The following is a 21,877-nucleotide window of genomic DNA, read 5'->3' as shown; positions in this document are numbered from 1 at the left end:
TTCTGACCCCCAGTACTTTGGAACGTGACTGTTTCTGGAGATGGGATCTTTAAAGAGGTAATTAAGGTAAAATGAGGCCCTCAGGGTGGGGCCTCATGCAATCTGAGTGGTGCCTTGATAAGAGGAGATGGAGACACAGACGCCCACAGAGGGACGACCATGGAGGGAGGACACAGAAGCGCCTTCCACAAGCCAAGGAGAGGGGCTCAGGAGAAAGCAGCCCTGCCCACACCTTACTCTCAGACTCCCAGCCTCCAGAACTGTGAGAAAATAAACTTCTGCTGTTAAAGCCAGTAGTCTGTGGTGCCTGGCTAGGGTGGCCCCAAGCTGACCACTAAACCTGCTGAGGCTGGGAGAGGCAGGCTGGCTCCCAGAAGGACCCAGCTCTCTCCAAACACCCAACCAGAGGTCCCTCCAAGCCCAGTGCAACTCTATTCCGTCGGCATTTGGGGCATTAGGGCCCCAGGCTCTAGACTACTAAATTCCAGGACTGATCCTGGTCTTGGTGACAATCTGAATGTCCCCAAGGTCAGCAAACCACAGCCCACCTCCTATTTTTGTAAACACAGTGGTACTGGAGAGCGTGGCAGTTCCTCAAAAACTGAAACAGAGTCCCCGTGACCCAGCAATTCCACACCAAGGCCCAGACCCAACGGAACTGAAAGTAGGGACTCAGATACTTATACACTCAAGTTCACGGCCGTCTCATTCACAAATGACCCCAATGTCCTCAAAGGATAAAGGGATAAATAAAAACTGGTCTAGCCATACAATGAAGTATTACTCAGCCATAAAAAGGAATGAAGTAGCCCAGCACGGTGGCTCATGCCTAGAACCCCAGAACTTTGGGAGGCTGAGGTGGGTGAATCACTTGAGGCCAGGAGTTTGAGACCAGCCAGGGCAACAGAGCAAAACCCCATTGCTACTAAAAATACAAAAATTAGCCAGGCTTGGTGGCATGCACCTGTGCAGTTTGTGGGCTGAGGTATGAGAATCGCTTAAGCCCAGCAGGTGGAGGTTGCAGTGAGCTGAGATTGCACCACTTCACTCCAGCCTGGGCAACACAGCAAGACTCTGACTCAAAAAAAAAAAAAAAAAAAAAGAGAGAGGGTGGGGGGAATAAAGCTCTGACACTGACACATGCCACCATCTGGGCAAGCCTTTAACACACTGTGCTGAGTGCAGACACAAAAGGTCACATGTTACAGGCGTCTATACGAAATGTCCAGAATAGGCGAATTCATAGAGAGAAAACACTGATGAGTGGTTGCCAGAGGGCCGGGGGAGGGCCTGCTTAATGGGTGCTGGGTGTCCTTTGGGGGCGATAGAGAAGTTCTGGAAATAGAGGTGGTGTTGCACAACATTGTGAATTGACAGTAAGTGGTATAAACAGCCATGTGGGAGGATGCTCCCCTCAGCCCATCTTCATCAGCACTGGGCATCTTTACTAAGAAAGAAAAGATCCACATATATATTTATATTAATATAGAGAGAGCGCTCAAGGCCAGGGAGGAAATGGTATCTTTGGCTTTCATTCTCATTTGATTACTAATAAGGTGTAAAATTGCTGCTGCTGTGATTGGACACTCAGCACCATGCTTAGCACACAGCAGCTGTTCAACAGATATTTCCTGAACAAGCGAAAACCGAATGAAAGAGCAAAGTCGTTAAAAGCCATCCTGCGGATTGGAGCGGGCTTCTCTGCCCGGATAAGCCTGGGAACCACTGGGGAAAAGTAAGCTGGGGGTCGGGGGGCAGCTGCACTGCGGGTCTTCTCAGGGCGCTGAAGGCACTCACAAAGGAGGGTTTCCCAAACTCCATCCAGCCCCCGCCCAAAATGAAGACACCTGGACTCCCATGCCTGACACGTTACATTTACTCTATGACTATGCGGGCCTGGGGGTTTCTCTCAGCCCATCCTCACCAGCCTGTGCACAAGAGGAAGTAACCGGGAACTGCCCAAACCAGACTGCCATGTAGCCGCACAGCCTGAACCAAGAACCAAGGAAATGACACCCCAAACCCACGCCCTCAATGGCTACACCACACCACCCCTGCAAATGGAAGTGGGCTCTCCTCAAACCTTCTGTCAGCTCTGCTGCTGGGAGAAAAACAGCCTCTACCTGGGTCTGTGAGGCCCTGCCCACCCCAGTGTTGTTTCTTGCACCTGGCCCCTCACTCACGCTGCTCCGCCTCCAGGGCCCGGCTGCTGTTTCTGAACACACCAGACACATTCTGGCCTCACTGGCTTTTCCCACTGTCTAGAATGCTTTTCCCAGAGACCATCCCACAACTCTCACCTCACTTCAGGTCTCTGATCAAATGTCGGCCCTGGGGAGGCCTTCTCTGCTCACATCACCCCACGCCACTTTCTCTCCTGCACTCTAGGGAGTGGCAGTGGACACCCAGAGGACAAGGAAAGAAAGGCCATCTCCGAGCTTATCAGGGAAGCTGGGGACCTGACCTGCCATTGGTGGGGAGGAAGAGCCTTGCTCCTTATGACAATGGAGGCGAGGTGGCTGGTGGCAGAAGGCCAGCAAGGAGGCTGATGGTATGATCCCCAAGAGTAGGGAGAAGAGCTGAGTGGCAGCAAGACAGGTGCAGAGGGGCAGGACATCCTGGCAGGGGAAGCAGGGTACCTGCGGCATTGTCCATGTTCTCACACAGGTCGGCCAGCAGCTCCAGGGCCCCCTCTCGCTCCTGCTGGTCTGCCACCTGCTCCGCCTCACCGGCGGCGGGGGGCATGGGCTGTGACAGCACGCGGAGGCAGCTCTTCATCTGCTCCACCTCCTCCCGCTGGCCTCGGAAGGCAGCCGACATGGCCTCCTGAAGCCATTGACGCCTCTGGGGGACCAAGGCAAGGAGGAAAGGAGAGATCTATCAGTCATTAATCAAAAAGTAACAGCCATTCACAAAGACAGCCAACAACTGAGAGCTGATGTTCCTTTGGTCAATAAATATTAGCCAGGCATGGTGGCTCACGCCTTTAATTCTAGCACTTTGGGAGGGAGAGGTGGGCGGAGTGCCTGAGCTCAGGAGTTTGAGACCAGCTTGGGCAACAGGGTGAAACCCCATCTCTACTAAAATACAAAAACTTAGCCAGGCATGGTGGTCTGAGCCTGTAGTTCCAGCTACTTGGGAGGCTGAGGCATGAGTTGCTTGAACCTGGGAGATGGAGGTTGCAGTGAGCCGAGATCACAACATTGCACTCCAGCCTGGACAACAGAGCAAGACTCTGTCTAAAAAAGAAAAAATAATAATCTACTGAACATCTGTTTTATTCACAGACACTTTTCTAGGTACTACAGGCAGCCCAGGGCCAGACAGAAAACCCTGCTCTGGGGGTGGGGGTGGGGCTCACATTCAGGTTTAAGAGCAGTCAATAAAGGAAATAAGCTCACATCTATAATCCCAGCCCTTTGGGTGGCTAAGGCAGAGAGATCCCTTGAGCCCAAGAATTCAAGAGCAGCCTGGGTAACAGAGAGAGATCCTATCTCCACAAAAAAATGTTTTAAATTAGCTGGGCGTGGTGGTGCATGCCTGTGGTCCAAAAAAGCTGAGTTGGGAGGATGGCCTAGTTACTCAGAAAGTGCGGAGAAGGCTGGAGCCCAGGAGTTTAAGGCTGCAGTGAGTGAGACCTTGTCTCTGAAAGAAAAAAAAAATGGGGAGCCGGACGCGGTGGCTCAAGCCTGTAATCCCAGCACTTTGGGAGGCCGAGGAGGGTGGATCACGAGGTCAAGAGATCAAGACCATCTTGGCCAACATGGTGAAACCCCGTCTCTACTAAAAATACAAAAAAAATTAGTCGGACGTGGTGGCACGTGCCTGTAATCCCAGCTACTTGGGAGGCTGAGACAGGAGAATTGCTTGAACCCAGGAGGTGGAGGTTGTGGTGAGCCGAGAATGCGCCATTGCACTCCAGCCTGGGCAACAAGAGCGAAACTCCGTCTCAAAAAAAAAAAGAAAAAGAAACAAAAAAAAAATGGGTTGGTCACTGAGGGTCCCAGGGAGGCAACTGTGAGAAAAGCAGCAGGTGAGGGACTGAGCCAGGCCACACCTAGAAGAATGTTCCAGGCAGAAGGAACAGCCAGGAGGCCAATGTGGTAGAGGCAGAGTGAGCAAGGAGAGACAGAGAGGTGAGGGGAGCAGATGACATCAGGTCTTGCAAACTTTTGTAAAAACCTGGCATTTCCCTCTGAATAGGTGTGGGAGCTGCCAGAGGGCACTGATCAGAGAAGTTGGGGACACCTGCGTTGCTGTTGATTGAGGACAGACTCAGGAGAGGTGAGAGCAGGTGCAGGAAGATACATCAGGAGGCTACGGCTGGGATCAGGCAGGAGAGAAGGTGGTGTGGAGCAGGGAGGAGAGAGGGAGTGGGGAGAAATGCCCAGATCCTGGACTTACTTTGAAAAGAGAGCCAATTTGATGTAGTGAGATATGAGGTGTGACAGAAAGAGGTCAAGGATGACTTCAAGGTCTCTGTTATGAGCAACCAGGAGAAGATGGGAAAGATGGTGCGAAAAGCAGGTTTGGAGTGGGAAGAGCAGGGATTAAAGCTCATTTTCAAATGTGTCATATTGGAGGTATCTATTACACATCCAAGGTAAAGGACTGAGGAAGCTGTCTGAAGCCCAGAGTCGAGGGCCAGCCTAGACCAGAATTGCTCCGCTTTAGCGCTAATGTCACTTTGAGCTGGATAGTTCTCTGTGGTGTAGCTGTCCTGTGCACCGGAGGATGGTGAGCAGCATCCCTGGCATTCACCCACTGGTTGCCAGGATTCCCCTCCCTCCAGCTGTGACAACCACGAATGTCTCCACACCAACTGTCCCCTGGGGAATAAAAATCACACCCAGTGGAGAACTACTGGCCTAGAGATATAAATTTGAGACTCGTCAGAGTAAAGCCTTACAACAATATGAGGCCGGGCGCGGTGGCTCACACCTGTAATCCCAACACTTTGGGAAGCCAAGGTGAGCAGATCATCTGAGGTCAAGAGTTGGAGACCAGCCTGGCCAACACGGTGAAACCCCGCCTCTACTAAAAAAAATAACAATTAGCCAGGCATGGTGGTGTGTGCCTGTAATCCCAGCTACTTGGGAGGCTGAGGCAAAGGGAATCGCTTGAACCTGAAAGGCAGAGGTTGCAGTGAGCCAAGATTGCGCCACTGCACTCCACCCTGGGCGACAGAGCCAGACTCTCTCTCAAAAAAAAAAAAATAATAATAATAATAATAAAATGTAAAAGAAAGTGAGAGCTAAAAAGTGAGCACTGGAATTTTTTGGGGGGAGGGAGGGGAGCGGACCCTGTGTAGAGTACTCATAAGAGGTCTCCTTAGTCACAGTTCTAAATAAATTTGAGTGAGCTATTTAATGTTTCTGTGCCTGTTTCCTGCCTCACTGTATTGTAAAGGTTCAATGACATCAGGAATGTAAGTGGGTTAGCACAATGCTCTGTATACAGTAATTGCCAATTAAACATTATATATAACTATTGCTATTATTCTGCAAAACAATTCTGAGGTATGTATCATTGTTATCCCTACTTCGCAAATGAGAAAGTTGAGGCACAGAAAGGTTGTGACTTACTCAAGGTCACACAGTCAGCAATTAGCAAAGCCTGAAAACAAACCCAAGCCGTCTAGGCCAGGTGTGTCGGCTCACACCTGTAATCTCAGCACTTTGGGAAGCCGAGGCAGGTGGATCACTTGAGTACACGTGTTCAAGACCAGCCTGGCCAATGTAGTGGAAACCCTTCTCTACTAAAAATACACAAATTAGCCAGGGATGGTGGCCCATGCCTGTAATGCCAGCTACTTGGGAGACTGAGGCACGAGAATTGCTTGAACCTGGGAGGCAGAGGTTGCAGGAAGCCAAGACTGCGCCTCTGCACTCCAGCCAAGACTCTGCCCACCACCCCCCAAAAAAAACAAGCAGCCGGACTACAGAGCCTGTGCTCTTCATGAAAACATACTGCTGCCTTGAGAAGCACTGTCTGTATGCTGGGCACTGTGTGCAGCCCTACTTAAAGTGGAAGCTCAGAACTACCCTATAAAGTAGTTATTAACAATTTGTAAATGAAGAAAACTGAGACTCATAACGATTAAGTAATATACCCAAGGTCACACAGCTGTACAATGCTGAATTCAGGTCGGGCTAGCTCTTGAGAGGATCTGTCCCTCAAGCACTCTTGAGATCTGACCTTCAATCAACGATGACCCCATCTAGCACAAAAATTATAGCCCACAATGCCAGGTGTGGACCTGGACTCCTACGTCCCACCCAATTGCTCAGCAACTCACACTTCACAAGGTACCTCTCTCTGTCCCCAGGCCCCTCACGCCAGCTTCTTGGGTCCCCATCCTTTACCTCCTCACTCATGGGCTCTGGAGGAGGGTCTGGCTCTTCAGAGCCCGCGGTGATAGCCATCTGCAGCAGGCCTTGGAGGTTGCGTGGGGGCCGGGAATTGCCCGACCCCCCGGCCGAGGAGGAGCCGGAGCCGGAGCCGCCGCCGCTGCCGCCGCCGCCGCCGCCACCACCCCCTGAAGAGCAACCCTGGGAGGCCGGGGGCAGCGCCAGGGGCAGGCGGCTGCCCCTTGAGCCTTCGTCCGCCATGGGCCGTTTGTGAAGAAGGGAAGAATATGTTAGGGGGAGAAGGTGTTCACCGCTGAAGCAGCTCTGGTGTCCTGACGGGTCGATTCTTGAGGGTCTGCTGAGAAGGCGGCGTTTTAGGGGCGCTCGGTGCCCCCCCATCACCCCAAACCACTCTGCCCCCAGTCCCCTTAACCACAGCCCCTTTTCCTTCCTTCATACCCACAAGACCCTTCCCCAAAGTCATAAGCCCCTCCTTTCTCCCTGGCAACAGGCCCCACCCACTCTCCCTGGCAACAACTCCCCTTCCCCATCTCCACTGCGTGCGTCCCGTCTCTTAGCAACCCCACTGCTCCGCCTCCGTAGCAACAAGCCCGCCCTTTGGACGCCTTAACAACGAGTCTTCTCCCTCCTCTCCGAAGAGGGGCGCCGGAGTGGGTAGGATCTCACCTCCCCGGGTCCTCAAGCCGTCGCTGCTCCTACAGACAAAGTCGCCCGCACCTGACTCTCCTGGGCGCCGCCATCTTAACCGGAAATGCGCACGGTTTCACCCGGAAGTCCAGGTGTACCCACCCAACGGGCCGTGGATGAGGCTGAAGCCGCTTGCCCGGCTCTCGGCCCCTTCCCACTTGGCCGAATACTGCATTCGGCCCCGCCCCTCCCATCTAGGACCCGCCTCCAACCTCGGACGCGCCTTCATGCAGGCCCCGCCCCTTCACGCTACGTCACCGGCCGAAGCCCCGCCCCTGGCCCTGTTTTTGCACCTCAGCGAGCCCCGCCCCCGATCCTTATTGCAAGCGCCACCCCTGTCCTGACTCGAGCCCCGCCCCCAGATCGGACCCATCCTCCTAACCCCGCCCACACCAACATTCCCGCCCCTGTTCTAGACCCATCACCTCTCACAGTTAGGCCCCTCCCTCTTTCCTTGCCCCGCCCACTCCATTGCTGTCATGCAGGTACCCCATCCTTAAGAGGATTTGGGGCTTTGCCCCCTAATCTGACTTTCCCCTCCACTGGGGCCATCACCCCATCTACTGGGGCCCTGGGGTCGCAACCGTAACTGCTGGCCTGTGAGCCTTAGGTCCCCCCCCAACGCCTCTCTCGGTCTCAGTTTACCCATTCGTCAAATGGAGCTGCAGCGTGGACCCCTCTCATCATCCAGCCTCTCCTTTATGGACTCTTTCCGATGTCTTGCCAGGTACAGAGGAGAGGATTCGTGAGCCCTGGGGCCGGAAAGTAAAGTGCCCCAGAGCCTGGCAAGATCCAGAGCACCAGAAGAGCCAGCTTGGTGGGGAGGCCAGAGGACTCTGCACTCCAGAGCGGGATTTAGGCCTGGGCACGTGCTGGTGCAGGCCTGGTCTGCAGAGGTGTCGGCCCTGGGCTGGGCTTAAAGAAACTCTCTTGTTGGTCCTGGATAGGAGGCGTTTTCTTCCAGGAAAAGGTTGTGCTCAACGCAAAATGGGCCCACAGTCACAAATGTTATCAACCACCTGCTGGGAGTGGTTGTACAGAGGGATATTTTGGGTAGAAACGGGAAGACCAAACAGATAGGCTGTGGGTGTCCGCGTGCATGTGTGTGTGTGCCTGTGTGCATGTGTATGTGTGTGTGTGGTGTTTCCAGTACTGTGTTGTTAGATGCGTCTGGGCCTGTGGATGTCCTATTATATTAGTTTCCTGTTGCTGCTGTTAACAAATTACTAAAAATGTGGTGGTTTCAAACAGCACACATGTATTATCTTGCAGTTATGGAGGGCAGAAATCCACAATGGGTTTCATGGGGCTGAAACCTAGCTATCAGCAGGATTGCATGCCTTCTGGACGCTCAGGGGAGAGTGTTTTTCTTGCCTTTTCCAGCTTCTAGAGGCCACATTCGTTCTTTGACAGGTGGCCCCATCACCCTGAGCTCTACTTCCATCTTCCGACTCTGTCACTGACTGCTCCTGCATCCCTCTCACAAGTACTCTTGTGATTCCATTGAGCTCACCCAAATAACCGGGATCACCTCCCTATCTCAGTCAAATGGACCAAGTCCCTTCAGCCATGCAAGATAACCTGTGCACAGATCCTGGGAATTCGGATGTGGACGTCCGAATACATGCCCAGATGCAGTGTCTTAGGCCTATAATCTCACACTTTGGGAAGCCAAGATGGGAGGATCACTTGAAACCAAGAGTTCAAGATCCCCTGGGCAACATAACGAGACCCCATCCCCACAAAAAAATAGAGGAATTAGCCATGTGTGATGGCATCTTCCTATAGTCACAGCTGCGTGGAACACTGCAGGAGGATCACTTGAGCCAAGAAGGTCGAGGCTGCGGGAAGCTCTGATTGCCCCGTGGCACTCCAGCCTGGGCAACAGAGGGAAGACTCTGTCAAAAAAAAAAAAAAAGAGAGTGATCATATAATTTTTCATCTATAGCAAGATATTTGAGAGCACAAAGGGATCCATTAATAGTTACAGAACCGGCCAGGTGCGGTGGTTCACACCCGTAATTGGGAGGCCAAGGAGGGTGGATCACGAGGTCAGGAGTTTGAGACCAGCCTGGCCAATGTGGGGAAACCCTGTCTCTACTAAATATGCAAAAAAAAAAAAAAAAAAGAAAAAGAAAAAAGAAAAAAAAAAAAAAGGCCTAGCACAGTGGCCTACGCCTGTAATCCCAGCACTTTGGGAGGCTGAGGTGGGCGGATCATGAGGTCAGAAGTTCAAGACCACCCTGGCCAACATGGTAAAACCCCATCTGCACTAAAAATACAAAAAGTTAGCTGGGTGTGGTGGCGTATGCCTGTAATCCCAGCTACTTGGAGGCTGAGATGGGAGAACTGCTTGAACCTGGGAGGTGAAGGTTGCGGTAAGCTGAGATCGTGCCACTGCACTCCAGCCTGGGAGACAAAGCGAGACTCCATCTCAATAAATAAATAAATAAACAAACACACAAAAAAAATTCACCAGGTGTGGTGGTACACTGTAATCCCAGCTATTCAGGAGGCTGAAGCAGGAGAATCAATTGAATCCAGGAGGCAGAGGTTGCAGTGAGCCGAGATCATGCCACTGCACTCCAGCCTGGGAGACAGAGCAAGACTCTATCTTAAAAAAAAAAAAAGAAAAAAAAAAAAAGAAACTTACAGAGGATCGGGCATAAACCAGGACATATGGCCACTCTGCTTCTGTGGGTCCATATGATCTGCTTCCTGGGCTCCTTTCTTCTTGCTCTCCCTCGCTCGCTCCTCTCCAGCCGAACTGGCCCCTTCAATGCTCCCACAACACACCAGACACACTCCTGCCACAGGACCTTTTCACCTGCTGTTTCCCTGCCTAGAATGCCCCTTGCCCTTCATGGCTCAAACTCTCATTTTGCTTCCTGGCCAACAAACTGCACCCTGCTCAACAGGCCCCTCTTAATCTCCTTCCCTGCTGTAGTCACCTCCTCAGCATGGACGTGATTATCTAACACACCATGCATTTTGCCCATCGACCTTGTTGATCATCTGTTTCATCCACCAGCATGGAAGCTCCACAGGACAGGGCTTTTTGCTGATTTAGGTCACTGCCATGTTCTTACTGATAGGTACAGTGCCTGGCTGAGATTTGGCACTCATTAAAGATTTGTGGACTAAAGGTTTTGAATAGGGGATTTGGAAATCTCACAGGAGCCAAAGGGCTCCTGGGTGCATTTTGTTTTCTTTTTGTTGGAGACAGGACCTCACTCTGTTGCTCTGTTGCTCAGGCTGGAGTGCAATGGTGCAAACATAGCTCACTGCAGCCTTGAACTCACTGGCCCAAGCCTCAGCCTCCCCAGTGGTTGGGACTACAGGCACATGCCACCATGCCTGGCTAATTTTTAAAAATATTTTTAAAAATAGGGATGGGGTCTCACTGTGTTATCCAGGCTGATCTTAAGCAATCTTCCCACCTTGGTCTCCCAAAAGGTTGGGATTACAGGCATGAGCCACCTTGCCCAGCCCTGGGTGCTCTTTACAGGGGACTTGAGAATTAAAGGGTTGTCTAACACTTTCGGGTACGTTATAGAGGGACCTATGGCTTATGGGGAAAGCTAATGGGGGCAGCTGGCTTACTCACAGGAAGAGCATATGCTGGGGTATGAGCTGCAGTGGGGATGTATGGGGCACACCAGGACCCACATGAAGATGTAAAGGACCCTGTGATGAGGACAGAGAATACATGGGGGTCTAAAAACATACACAGGGGCCTCAGGGGGTTCTGGAAGCTTCTCTGTAGAAGCAAAGAGAATCCTAAATCACTCTGGGCTGTGGGTAGATATGCAGCCTTGACATCAGCGGGGACACAGCCCGTGCCCACAAAGACCTGGGTGGGTGAGCTTAGGGGGCTAGCGAAACAGAGATGAGTTTTGGGTCAGCATCTCCAAGAATTCTTTCCCTTCTCTGTCTGTCTCCCTCAATATATCCCCACCTCTCCCCAGCACGTGTCCCTCCACCTGTGTGTACCCTCGGTCCCCCTGCGGCCTCCCCTGCCCCCGCCCCCCCCCCCCGTGCCTCTCCCCCACCTCTCTGGCTGGCCTTCCTCTCTCTGTCTCTCCGAGTCTCTGACTCTCCATCCCTCTGTCGGCTTCCAGCAGCTCTCTCTCCCTCTCCCCGTCTGTCTGCCCGGCCTGCCATTCCCTCCTTCTCTTCTGTCCCTGCCTCTCTGCCTCAGCCTGTCTCTGGCGGTCTCTGCCAATCTCCGGTCTCTGTCAGCCAGCATCTCTCTTTGTGTATCTCCATCTCTGCCCCATCTGTTGGGTCCTCTCTCTCTCTCTCTCTCTCCATCCTTCCCTCCATCCTCTCTCCTGCATCCTCCCACCTCATCTCCATCCCTCCAACTGGAGGCCCGCCCCCTCCCCCCCCCGCGCTCCCCCTCCCCCCTCCGAAAGGGTTAACTTTGGGGAAGGGCCCGGAGTCCCCGGATGGTGATGTCAGCGTGCCGGAGAGAAAGGACGAGGTGGCGGGGGGAGGCGGAGAGGAGGAGGAGGCGGAGGAGAGAGGGCGCGTGGGGGGGGCGGGGGGACCTCGGCCTGCAGCATCCGCCGGCCCGCACCTCAGACCCCCCCGGTGGGGGGAGGCGCAGGAAGCGGGGGGCCGGCCAAAAAAGGGCTGGGGAGGGGGGGCCCCGCAGCCCCCCCGGGCCATGCTGACTCCCGGGGCCTGACCCCCCGGGCCAGCCCCCCCTCCCCCAGCTCCGCGGCCCGCCGACTGGGGGGGGCCAGCCCAGCCCCCTGGGGACCCCCGGAGAGGTGGGGGGCAGCCGGGGGGGCCGGGACGGAGCGGTCGCCGGCCCCCACCGGAGAGACGGGACGACCGGCCGCAGGGGGGGCGGCCGGGGGACCGCTCGGGCCGGGACCAAGGGCACCATGTCGTCCGGGGCCAAGGAGGGAGGCGGGGGCTCTCCTGCCTACCACCTCCCCCACCCCCACCCCCACCCACCCCAGCATGCCCAATATGTGGGCCCCTATCGGCTGGAGAAGACGTTGGGCAAAGGACAGACAGGTGAGCCTAGAAGAAGGGGACACCTGGGGCGGGAGCAGGGTGGAGGTGGGGGCAGAGTAGGGATTCAGGGTATTCAAAGGGCAGGGGCTGGCTGCCCAGACCTCTGGGCCCTTCATAGAGAAGGGACTTGGAATTCAGACCCCTGAGACCCAGGGTGGAGGGGGTGGGGGCACAGACTCTGAGGTCCTGGAGGAGAGGAGCCGGGGGCCTGGACTCCTGGGTCTGAGGTCGGAGGAGCTGGGGAGTCTGGACTCCTGGGTCTGAGGGAGGAGGGGCTGTGCCTGAACTCCTGAGTCTCAGGGAGGAGGGGCTGGGGTCCTAGATTCCTGGGTCTGAGGGAGGAGGACCCGGGGTCTGGACTCCTGGCCTGAGGGAGGAGGGGCTGGGGGCCTGGACTCCTGGGTCTGAGGGAGGAGGGGCTGGGGTCTGGACTTCTGGGTCTGAGGGAGGAGGGTCTGGGGTTCTGGACACCTGGATCTGAGAGAGGAAGGTCTGGGGTTCTAGACTCCTGGGTTTGAGGTAGGAAGGGCTGGGATCTGGACTCCTGGGTCTGAGAGAGGAGGGGCTGGGGTCTAGACTCCTGGGTTTGAGGGAGGAGGGACTGGGGTCTGAACCCCTGGGTCTGAGGGAGGAGGGGCTGGGGGCCTGGACTCCTAGGTCTGAGGGAGGAGGGTTTGGTGGTCTGGACTCCTAGGTCTGAAGGAGGAGGGGCTGGGGGCCTGAACTCTTGGGTCTGAGGGATGAGGGTAGTCGGAACCCCGAGTGTTGGGACATGGAGTTTGGGGCCCCAGTGTTCCAGCTCTCATAGGGACAGAGGCTGGAGGGGCTCCAGGGCCGGGGAGGGGAAGGAGGCGGCCTGCGGAGTGGGGTCGGCTGGAGCTGAGGCTCTTGCTGCAGTACAGCTGCAGACGGGTGGAGTGCCTCTGTCCTGGGGAGCCTCTTCCCTCTCCACTGTCCTCTGGCCTCCGGCTCTCCAGGCATCGAGTTGGGGTGATGGGGCTGTGGGGCCTAGGTTGCTCTCCCCCTCTGTGGTGTGCTGGCTCAGAGTGGGAAACAGGAGGGAGGGGGGGAAGGTGGGCTGCAGCGGGCGAGTCTCCCGGAGCGGCTGTGGAAAGGGCGTTCATCCTCTGCTGCTGCTGAACGCTGGCCACTGGCCGGCGCGGCCGCCTTCCTGCCGGATGGATGGTGGGTGGAGGTGACATGGGAGCAAAATACCCAGGGTCTCTATGAAGCTCAGGGCCAGAGTCCACAGGAGTGGGGACCCGGTCATGACTAGGAGCTGAGACCCTAGGGAAAAGGAGAGGGCCAGAACCCCAGATCCTGGTGGTAAGAGTGTGAAGGTGTTGCTGACCTGAATTCCTGAGTTTCAAGACAAGAAGCGGTCAGACCTAGACTGGGTCTGAGGGAGGAGGGGCTGGGGCCTGGGCTCCTGGGTCTCGGGGAGAAGGGGCTGGGGGCCTGGGCTCTTAGGTCTGAGGGAGGAGGTGCTAGGGGTCTGGACTTCTAGTCTGAGGGAGGAGGGGCTACGGGTCTAGACTGCTGGGTCTGAGGGAGGAGGTGCTAGGGGTCTGGACTCCTAGTCTGAGGGAGGAGGGGCTAGGGGTCTAGACTGCTGGGTCTGAGGGAGGAGGGGCTGAGGGTCTGGACTGCTGGGTCTAAAGGAGGAGGGGCTGGGGGTCTAGACTGCTGGGTCTGAGGGAGGAGGGGCTGGGGGTCTGGACTCCTAGTCTGAGGGAGGAGGGGTTAGGGATCTAGACTGCTGGGTCTGAGGGAGGAGGGGCTGAGGGTCTGGACTGCTGGGTCTGAGGGAGGAGGGGCTGAGGGTCTGGACTGCTGGGTCTGAGGGAGGAGGGGCTGAGGGTCTGGACTGCTGGGTCTAAAGGAGGAGGGGCTGGGGGTCTAGACTGCTGGGTCTGAGGGAGGAGGGGCTGGGGATCTGGACTGCTGGGTCTGAGGGAGGAGGGGCTGGGGGTCTGGACTGCTGGGTCTGAGGGAGGAGGGGCTGGGGTCTGGACTCCTGGGTCTGAGGGAGGAGGGGCTGGGGTCTGGATGCCTGGGCCTGTAGCTTTAGGGGCTAGCCAGGGATGGGTCTGTGGCTCTGGGGGCTCAGGTCCTGCAGTTGAGAGTCCTGGGGAGAGGTGTGGGCTGGGAGACTGGGCATACCCTTGGGGTCTGCGTGCTGTCTGTTTTGGCTGCCACCAAGAGAAGACCCAGGAAGGCACTTGGGGCTGCAGAGTAGGGAGGAGGTGAGGGGCAAATGTGAGATTATAGTCGTTGGGAGTCATAGGGTCTCCAAAACACTGAAAGGCAGAGAGTACAATGAAGCGATGGGGAGAGAGACAGAGAAGGAGAGAGAGGGCTTGGAGGAGACAGACGGGGGAGACACGGTGAGGAGGCAATGCGTGGCAGGCAGGCTCCCCAGGACTGGGAGGGTGAGGGCCAGGTGGCGGCCAGTGGAGGAGAGGGGCACATGGGCAATGGGCAGTCAGGAAGAGCGGAAGTGGCGGCAGGGAAGGAGGAAGGGGGAAGGGGTGGCTTTGTGGGAGTGTGGGCTGTCAGCCCCAGGAGCTCAGGTCTGATGCGTTTGGGCCACCGTGAAGCGGCCAGCCAGGGAAGGAGTGAACAGGGTGGCCAGGAGGGGACACAGGCGCTGAGGGGGAAGGGGACCTGGCAGAATACCCCACAATTTCTGCTTCCCCAGGGCTGGTTAAACTCGGGGTGCACTGCATCACGGGTCAGAAGGTCGCCATCAAGATTGTGAACCGGGAGAAGCTGTCAGAGTCGGTGCTGATGAAGGTGTGTGTGCCCGCTGCTCCCCGTGCCCCTCAGTGTTTTAAAGTGTGTGACTCCGTGTGTCTGCGGGGGAGGCCTCTGGGCTGAGGGCAGGGAGGGGGCCGTGCTGACCTCTGTTCCCGTGTCCCCGCCCCTCTTGGCCCTCAGGTGGAGCGGGAGATTGCCATCCTGAAGCTCATCGAACACCCGCACGTCCTCAAGCTCCACGACGTCTACGAGAACAAGAAATATTTGTAGGTATTTATAGACACCCAGCCCTGCCCCAACCTCCCTCCCCAAGTTAGATGGTGGGACTTCAGAAACAGGGCCCAGGCGGGCCTGGGGAACCTGGAGCTCTCCAGGCTGGACCACTGGAGGCCCAGTCCCTTGCCTGTTGCACAGGGGAATCCCCGACACACTGGGAACCCCACCGTTCCCACACTGTGTTGGGCCCGAGGCTAAAGACAGGGCGGGTGAGCTCCAGCTCCTCACCCTGCTGTACTGCAGGGAATGCCCTCTGCTAGATAAGCAGGGTGCTTGAGACCAGACCCAATTTACCATGGGCAGATGCCCCTGTTTGTAAGGCAAGGGGCCTAGCAAAGCCCAAAGGATCTTCCCAAACCCCCACTCTGGAGCACTGGAGAGTCCCCCTCCTCCTCGGCATAACTTCGGGTCCTATGGCTGGACACCCCAACAATGGGCCGCCTTAGGAGTTCTGAGTCAGTTTCTCAAAGTCAGTCACCCACCAGGAAGGATGGGGGTGGGGGCCCAGCTGTCCAAGCTCCAGAGAATGGGCCTCTTTGTCCAAACTCTGGTGACCCAAAGGACAGCTGGGCTGGGTGGCGGGAGAGGGGACAGCCCCCCCACCTCCTGCACCCAGTGCCCAGGATGAACTGACATCAGGTCCATCCATGCTGAGGCAGGTTTTACACACAGGAAGCTGCCTTCCCTGATGCTCATGAGACTTGCTTTCAGGCTTTCCCACGTGTGGTGGTAGGGTGGAGTATTGTCCAAACCAGGGCACTGTCGCCCCCACTCCACCCTTGGCATAGGGAGGCAGGGCCATGGGAGTTCAAGCTTTGGGCAGGAATCTCAGCCATCTAAGAGCTCATAGAAATTGACCGCTTGGGGCCAGGCACAGTGGCTCACATCTGTAATCCAGCACTTTGGGTGGGCGGATTGCTTGAAGAGTTCAAGACCAGCCTGGGCAACATGCCAAAACCCTGTCTCTACAAAAAAATACAAAAATCAGCGAGGCGTGGTGGTGCGCACCTGTAGCCCCTGCTACCTGGGGAGCTGGGGTGGGAGGATTGCCTGATCCTGGTAGGTTGAGGCTGGAGTGAGCTGTTTTTGTGCTGCTGTACTCCAGCGCGGAGTGAGACCCTATCTCAAAAAAAAAGGAAACTGAGTTTTGTTTCCCAGAAGCTGATGGGAATTAGCATTAACCTCCCAGAGCCTGACGGGATTTGGAGTCTAGAATCCAAGTGGTTGATGGAGGCTGGGCGCTGGTGGCTCACGCCTGTAATCCCAGCACTTTGGGAGGCCAAGACGGGTGGATCACTTAAGTTGGGAGTTCAAGACCAGCCTGGCCAACATGGCAAAACCCTGTCTCTACTAAAAATACAAAAATTAACTGAGTGTGGTGGCATACACCTGTAGTCTCAGATTCTTGGGAGGCTGAGGTGGGAGAATTGCTTGAACCTGGGAGGCAGAGGCTGCAGTCAGCTGAGATCATGCCACTGCATTCCAGCATAACAGAGCAAGACTCTGTCCCAACAGCAACAACAACAACAACAAACACAAATGGTTGATGGAAACTGGGATCCCCTGTGTCCCAGAGGCTTATGGGAAGTGGGAGTTTTTAACTTCTAGGCACTGATGGGAGTTGCCATCTGTTGCCTCACAGAAGGTAGCTTGGACTGGTGCACCTTGCAATCATTAATGCCCGAAATTAATTCAAATTTGAGTTTCTTTATCCCAAAGGGAGAGGCTTGGCTTCCTAGGGGCTAATAGGAGTAGGGGTATCTTTACTTCCCAGGCTCCTATATGAATTGGGGTCTTTGTCTTTCAGGCGCTAATAGAGTTGCCTTATCTCCTGAAACCATTAGGAGTCAGAGTGTTGATTCCCCTCCAAAGTGGGCATGGGAGGCTCTGCTGCCCAGGGCTAATGGGACTTGAGTTTGGTTTCCTAGAGGCTGGTGGAAACTGGAGTCACTTCCTCCCAGAGAGTGATGGGAATTGGAGTCTCTTTCTCCCAGGGACCCATGGGAATTGGAGTCTCTTCCTCCCAAGGATAACGGGAATTGGAGTTCTCTGCCTCCAGAGGCCAATGGAAGAGGGAGGCCAGGCCCTTTGGTCATCCACATGCCCCTTCCAGCCCTCTGCCCCCTCTATATCTTTCAGGTACCTGGTTCTGGAGCACGTCTCAGGGGGTGAGCTATTCGACTACCTGGTAAAGAAGGGGAGACTGACGCCCAAGGAGGCCCGGAAGTTCTTCCGCCAGATCGTGTCTGCACTGGACTTCTGCCACAGCTACTCCATCTGGTGAGCGGGCAGCTTGAGGGCGAGGCGGGGCTGGGGGCTGCCCAGGGGACATGCCCTTGGGGGTATGTGGAAGTCTGAGCAAAAGCCATGTGGTCAGCCCCCAAATCATTTATCCCATTGAGACATAACCCACGCACCATAAAATTCCTCCTTTTAAAGTGGTTTGTGATATATTTGCAATGGTCTACATCTGCTACTATGGACTTTTAGAATTTTAGAACATTTTAGAACATTTTCATCACCCTGCATGCATTAAGTGAGCAGTCACTCCCCATTTTCCTCCTGCCTCCAGGCCTTGGCAACCTACTTTCTGTCTGTATGGATTTACCTATTCCAGACACTTCATATAAATGAAATCATACCATACATGGCCCTTTTTGTCTTGTTTTGTTTTGTTTTTGAGACAGAGTTTTGCTCTTGTCAGCCAGCAGGAGTGCAGTGGCATGATCTTGGCTCACTGCAACCTCCACCTCCCAAGTTCAATTGATTGTCCTGTCTCAGCCTCCCAAGTAGCTGGGATTACAGGTGCACGCCACTGCACCTAGCTAATTTTGTATTTTTTTAGTAGAGATGGGATTTCACCATGTTGGCCAGGCTGGTCTTGAACTCCTGACCTCAGGTGATCTGCCCACCTTAGCCTCCCAAAGAGCTGGGATTACAGGTGTGAGCCACCACGCCAGGTTGATACATGGCCCCTTGTGACTGGCTTCTGTAACTTAGCAAAGTGTCTTCTGTTTTCATGCGTATTATAGCACTTACCAATACTTTCATTCCTTTTCATGGCTGAATAATATTCCATTGTATGGATAGGCCACATTTGTTTATCCGTTCATCTGTTGATGGCCAGTTTGGTTCTTTTCTCTTCTTGATCATGAATAACATAGATATGAACACTCATGTACAAGTTTTCATGCATACCTACGTTTTCAGTTCTCTTGGGCACATACCTAGGAGTGGAATTGCTGGGTCATGTGGCAGTCTCTATTTAGCCTTTTGAGGGACTGCCAGCCTGTTTTCCAAAGTGCTTCACGATTTGATTGTTCTAATCTCTGCCCACCCTCATCAAAACCTGTTATTATATCTCTTTGATTAGAGCAATCTTAGTGGATGTGAAGTAGCATCTGATTGGGGTTTTGCTTTGCATTTCTCTAAGGATTTCCTATGTTGGGCATCTTTTTATGTGTTTATTGGTCACGTATAGATTTGGAGAAATATTCATTCAGATTCTTTGGCCCCTCGCCTTTTTTTTTTGAGACAGAGTCTTGCTCTGTTGCCCAGGCTGGAGTGCAATGGCGCGATCTCAACTCACTGCCACCTCCGCTTCCCAGGTTCAATTGATTCTCCTGCCTCAGCCTCCCGAGTAGCTGGGATTACAGGCATGTGCCACCAAGCCTGGTTAATTTTTGTATTTTCAGTAGAGACGGGGTTTCACCACGTTGCCCAGGCTGGTCTTGAACTCCCAACTTCAGGTGATCTGCCCACCTCAGCCTCCCAAAGTGTTAGGATTACAGGTGTGAGCCACCGCGCCCTGCCTCTTTGCCCATTTTTAATTCAGTTATTTTTTTAAATTTGATTTAGTATTTTTATTATTGCTTTGTAACACTTTTTTATTCTAGAAAGAAAAGATAACTCTAGGAATAACTCCTAAAACTTATTTATTCTGGGCTGGACTCAGTGGCTCACACCTGTAATCCCAGCCCTTTGGGAGGCCGAGGCTGGTAGATGATGAGGTTAGGAGTTCAAGTCCAGCCTGGCCAACATAGTGAAACCTCATCTCTACTAAAAATACGAAAATTAGCCGAATGTACTGGCACGCGCCTGCAGTCCCAGCTACTCGGGAGGCTGAGGCGGTAGAATTGTTTGAACCCAGGAGGCAGAGGTTACAGTGAGCCCAGATCCTGCCACTGCACTCCAGCCTGAGTGACCGAGTAAGACTCTGTCTCAAAAAAAACCTAAATATACAACATTTTTATAACTGATAAGGTACAAAATGAATGCTTTCATCTTTTAGCCTCCTTTATCTGCATATCTCTCCCACTAAGATGTGTTTCGGAAATGGGGTGAGGATCAGGGTGAAGGGGCTCAGACCTGAGGTAAAGGCTGCTGATAAAAAGGCTGCCTATTTAAATTTTCAGTTTTGGGGTTTTTAAAAAACATTTTTTGAGACAGAGTTTCACTGTCACCCAGGCTGGAGTGCAATGGCACAATCTTGGTTCACTGCAACCTTCATCTCCTGGATTCAAGCGATTCTCCTGTTTCAGCCTCCCAAATAGCTGGGATTACAGGTGCCCACCATCATGCCCAGCTAACTGTTGTATTTTTAGTAGAGACGGGGTTTCACCATGTTGGCCAGGCTGGTCTCAAACTCCTGACCACAAGTAATTCGCCTGTTCTGCCTCTTGAGGTGCTGGGATGACAGGCGTGAGCCACAGCACATAGCCCTGTTTAAATTTTGACACCTTCCTATTGACAAGATTGTCAAAACCCTGATATTAAAACCCTGGCCTCTAGGGGAAGATAGTCAACATATTTAACAAGTACGACCCAGTTAATGGCCAGGCAAATGGAAACTGCAGAATCCTACACTCCCTCTTGCCCCAGACATCAACCCTTAAATCCTGAGGAGTTTGGTTCAGCGGTGGGAAGGTCTGAAGAGAGGGACCAAGGATTTTAAGAACCAGCTTCGTATCAGCTTTACCTCAAAATATCTTGCTTTGTACATATTCAAATACTTATGGATAAACGAATATGACGTCCAAGATGTCCTATAAATAAATGTGGGCAGCAGGGGGCGGGGGGGAGTACGTAAGGAACAGAAATGAGATAAGACTGGACCTAAGTTGATAATGGATGACGCTGGGAGGTGGGTAAGTCAGACTTCCTCATACTTTCTCTCCAGTTTTGGGCACGTCTGTGATTGTCTGTTACAAAACGTTTCCAAAGCCAGATGTGATGACGCACACCTGTGGTAGCGGCTTCTCAGGAGGCTGGGGCCAGAGGATCACTTGTGCCAGGGAGGTCGTGGCTGCAGGGAGCTATGATTGTGCCACTGCACTCCTGGCTGGGCAACAGAGTGGGACCCCACCTCTAAAAATACAGTTGATCTTAGCCAAAAGGCGGAGAAGTGATGCCCATTTCTAAAATTAAAAAATTAAAAAGGCTGGGAGCGGTGGCTCACGCCTGTAATCCCAGAACTTTGGGAGGCTGAGGCAGGCAGATCACCCGAGGTCAGGAGTTTGAGAGCAGCCTGGCCAACATGGTAAAAACCCCGTCTCTACTAAAAATACAAAAATTAGCCAGGTGTGGTGGCGCATGTCTGCAATCCTAGCTACTTGGGAGGCTGAGGCAAGAGAAGCACTTGAACCCGGGAGGCGGAGGTTGCAGTGAGCCGAAATCATGCCACTACACTCCAACCTGGGCGAGAGTGTGAGACCCCATTTCAAAATAAATAAGGCCAGATGTGGTGGCTACTCCAGAGACTGAGGCAGAAGAATCACTTGAATCCAGGAGGCAGAGGCTGCAGTGAGCTGAGATGGTGTTTACACACCAGCCTGAGCAACAGAGCGAGACTCCATCTCAAAAATAAAATAAATTAAATTAAAAAGAAAATTTAAAAACAGACCAAAATAAATGAATGATAATTAATGGTCTCTCACCCTCTGAAAAATCAAAAAGTATGCAGAAGTGTTCCACTGTGAGAGCCAGTGAGTGGGGCCTGAGCCTCCTGGAAGGAAGGAAGAGGCCTGAGCCCCACCTGGCTGTCTCAGCCACAGAGACCTAAAGCCCGAGAACCTGCTTTTGGATGAGAAAAACAACATCCGCATTGCAGACTTCGGCATGGCATCCCTGCAGGTGGGGGACAGCCTCCTGGAGACCAGCTGCGGGTGAGTGGGAGCCCGGCTCCCAAGCCCCTGGGCAGGGGTGTAGAAGCCGGCTGGAGGCTCACATCAGCTCTCTCCCTCAGGTCCCCCCATTATGCGTGTCCAGAGGTGATTAAGGTGAGTGAGGGGTGGGTGGAGGGGAGAGGGGTGGCGGTGGCAGTGAGGGCGGTGGAGTCCCAACTGGCCTTCCCTTCCAGGGCGAGAAGTATGACGGGCGCCGGGCAGACATGTGGAGCTGTGGAGTCATCCTCTTCGCCCTGCTTGTGGTAAGGTGCCCTCACCTGTCCTGCCATTTCTAGACCAATCCCACCTGCTGGGAGCACAGGACAGTACATTCCATCCTCACTGGGGGTCATCTGCATTTATGTATGTATGTATGTATGTATGTATTTATTTATTTTTTGAGACGGAGTTTCGCTCTTGTTACCCAGGCTGGAGTGCAATGGCGCGATCTCGGCTCACCGCAACCTCTGCCTCCTGGGTTCAGGCAATTCTCCTGCCTCAGCCTCCTGAGTAGCTGGGACTACAGGCACGCGCCACCATGCCCAGCTAATTTTTTGTATTTTTAGTAGAGACGGGGTTTCACCATGT

General features: G+C 53.9%; 2 protein-coding genes across 8 annotated transcripts in view; one reads left to right on the top strand and one right to left on the bottom strand.

Moving 5' to 3' along the window:
- Nucleotides 1-15,068, bottom strand: part of HSPBP1 (HSPA (Hsp70) binding protein 1) — a 30,878-nt gene extending 15,810 nt beyond the window's left edge. The window contains exons 1-5 of one of the 6 annotated variants that reach the window (XM_074385921.1): nt 14,994-15,068; nt 7,704-8,956; nt 7,038-7,111; nt 6,366-6,708; nt 2,640-2,844 (exon numbers count right to left, since the gene is read on the bottom strand). In XM_074385921.1, the coding sequence (XP_074242022.1) occupies nt 2,640-2,844; nt 6,366-6,611 (451 nt within the window). In that variant the 5' untranslated portion in view covers nt 6,612-6,708; nt 7,038-7,111; nt 7,704-8,956; nt 14,994-15,068. Of the gene's footprint in view, nt 1-2,639; nt 2,845-6,365; nt 6,995-7,037; nt 7,281-7,703; nt 8,957-9,711; nt 10,995-14,993 lie in introns of those variants that run through there. The other 5 variants (XM_074385919.1, XM_074385920.1, XM_039466021.2 and 2 more) reach the window with 5 other exon arrangements.
- The window catches only part of BRSK1 (BR serine/threonine kinase 1), a 24,386-nt gene continuing 14,016 nt past the window's right edge, over nt 11,508-21,877 (top strand). Inside the window, exons 1-7 of one of the 2 annotated variants that reach the window (XM_039466022.2) lie at nt 11,508-12,089; nt 14,791-14,885; nt 15,030-15,115; nt 17,265-17,405; nt 21,173-21,289; nt 21,370-21,403; nt 21,484-21,552. In XM_039466022.2, the coding sequence (XP_039321956.1) occupies nt 11,954-12,089; nt 14,791-14,885; nt 15,030-15,115; nt 17,265-17,405; nt 21,173-21,289; nt 21,370-21,403; nt 21,484-21,552 (678 nt within the window). In that variant the 5' untranslated portion in view covers nt 11,508-11,953. Of the gene's footprint in view, nt 12,090-12,980; nt 13,275-14,790; nt 14,886-15,029; nt 15,116-17,264; nt 17,406-21,172; nt 21,290-21,369; nt 21,404-21,483; nt 21,553-21,877 lie in introns of those variants that run through there. The other variant, XM_010332656.3, reaches the window with a different exon arrangement.

This window comes from Saimiri boliviensis, chromosome 14 (assembly GCF_048565385.1).
Source record: "Saimiri boliviensis isolate mSaiBol1 chromosome 14, mSaiBol1.pri, whole genome shotgun sequence".
NCBI classification, from domain to species: Eukaryota; Metazoa; Chordata; class Mammalia; order Primates; family Cebidae; genus Saimiri; species Saimiri boliviensis.
Note: the sequence above shows the minus strand (reverse complement) of the source record. Positions and strands in the feature narration are given on the sequence as shown.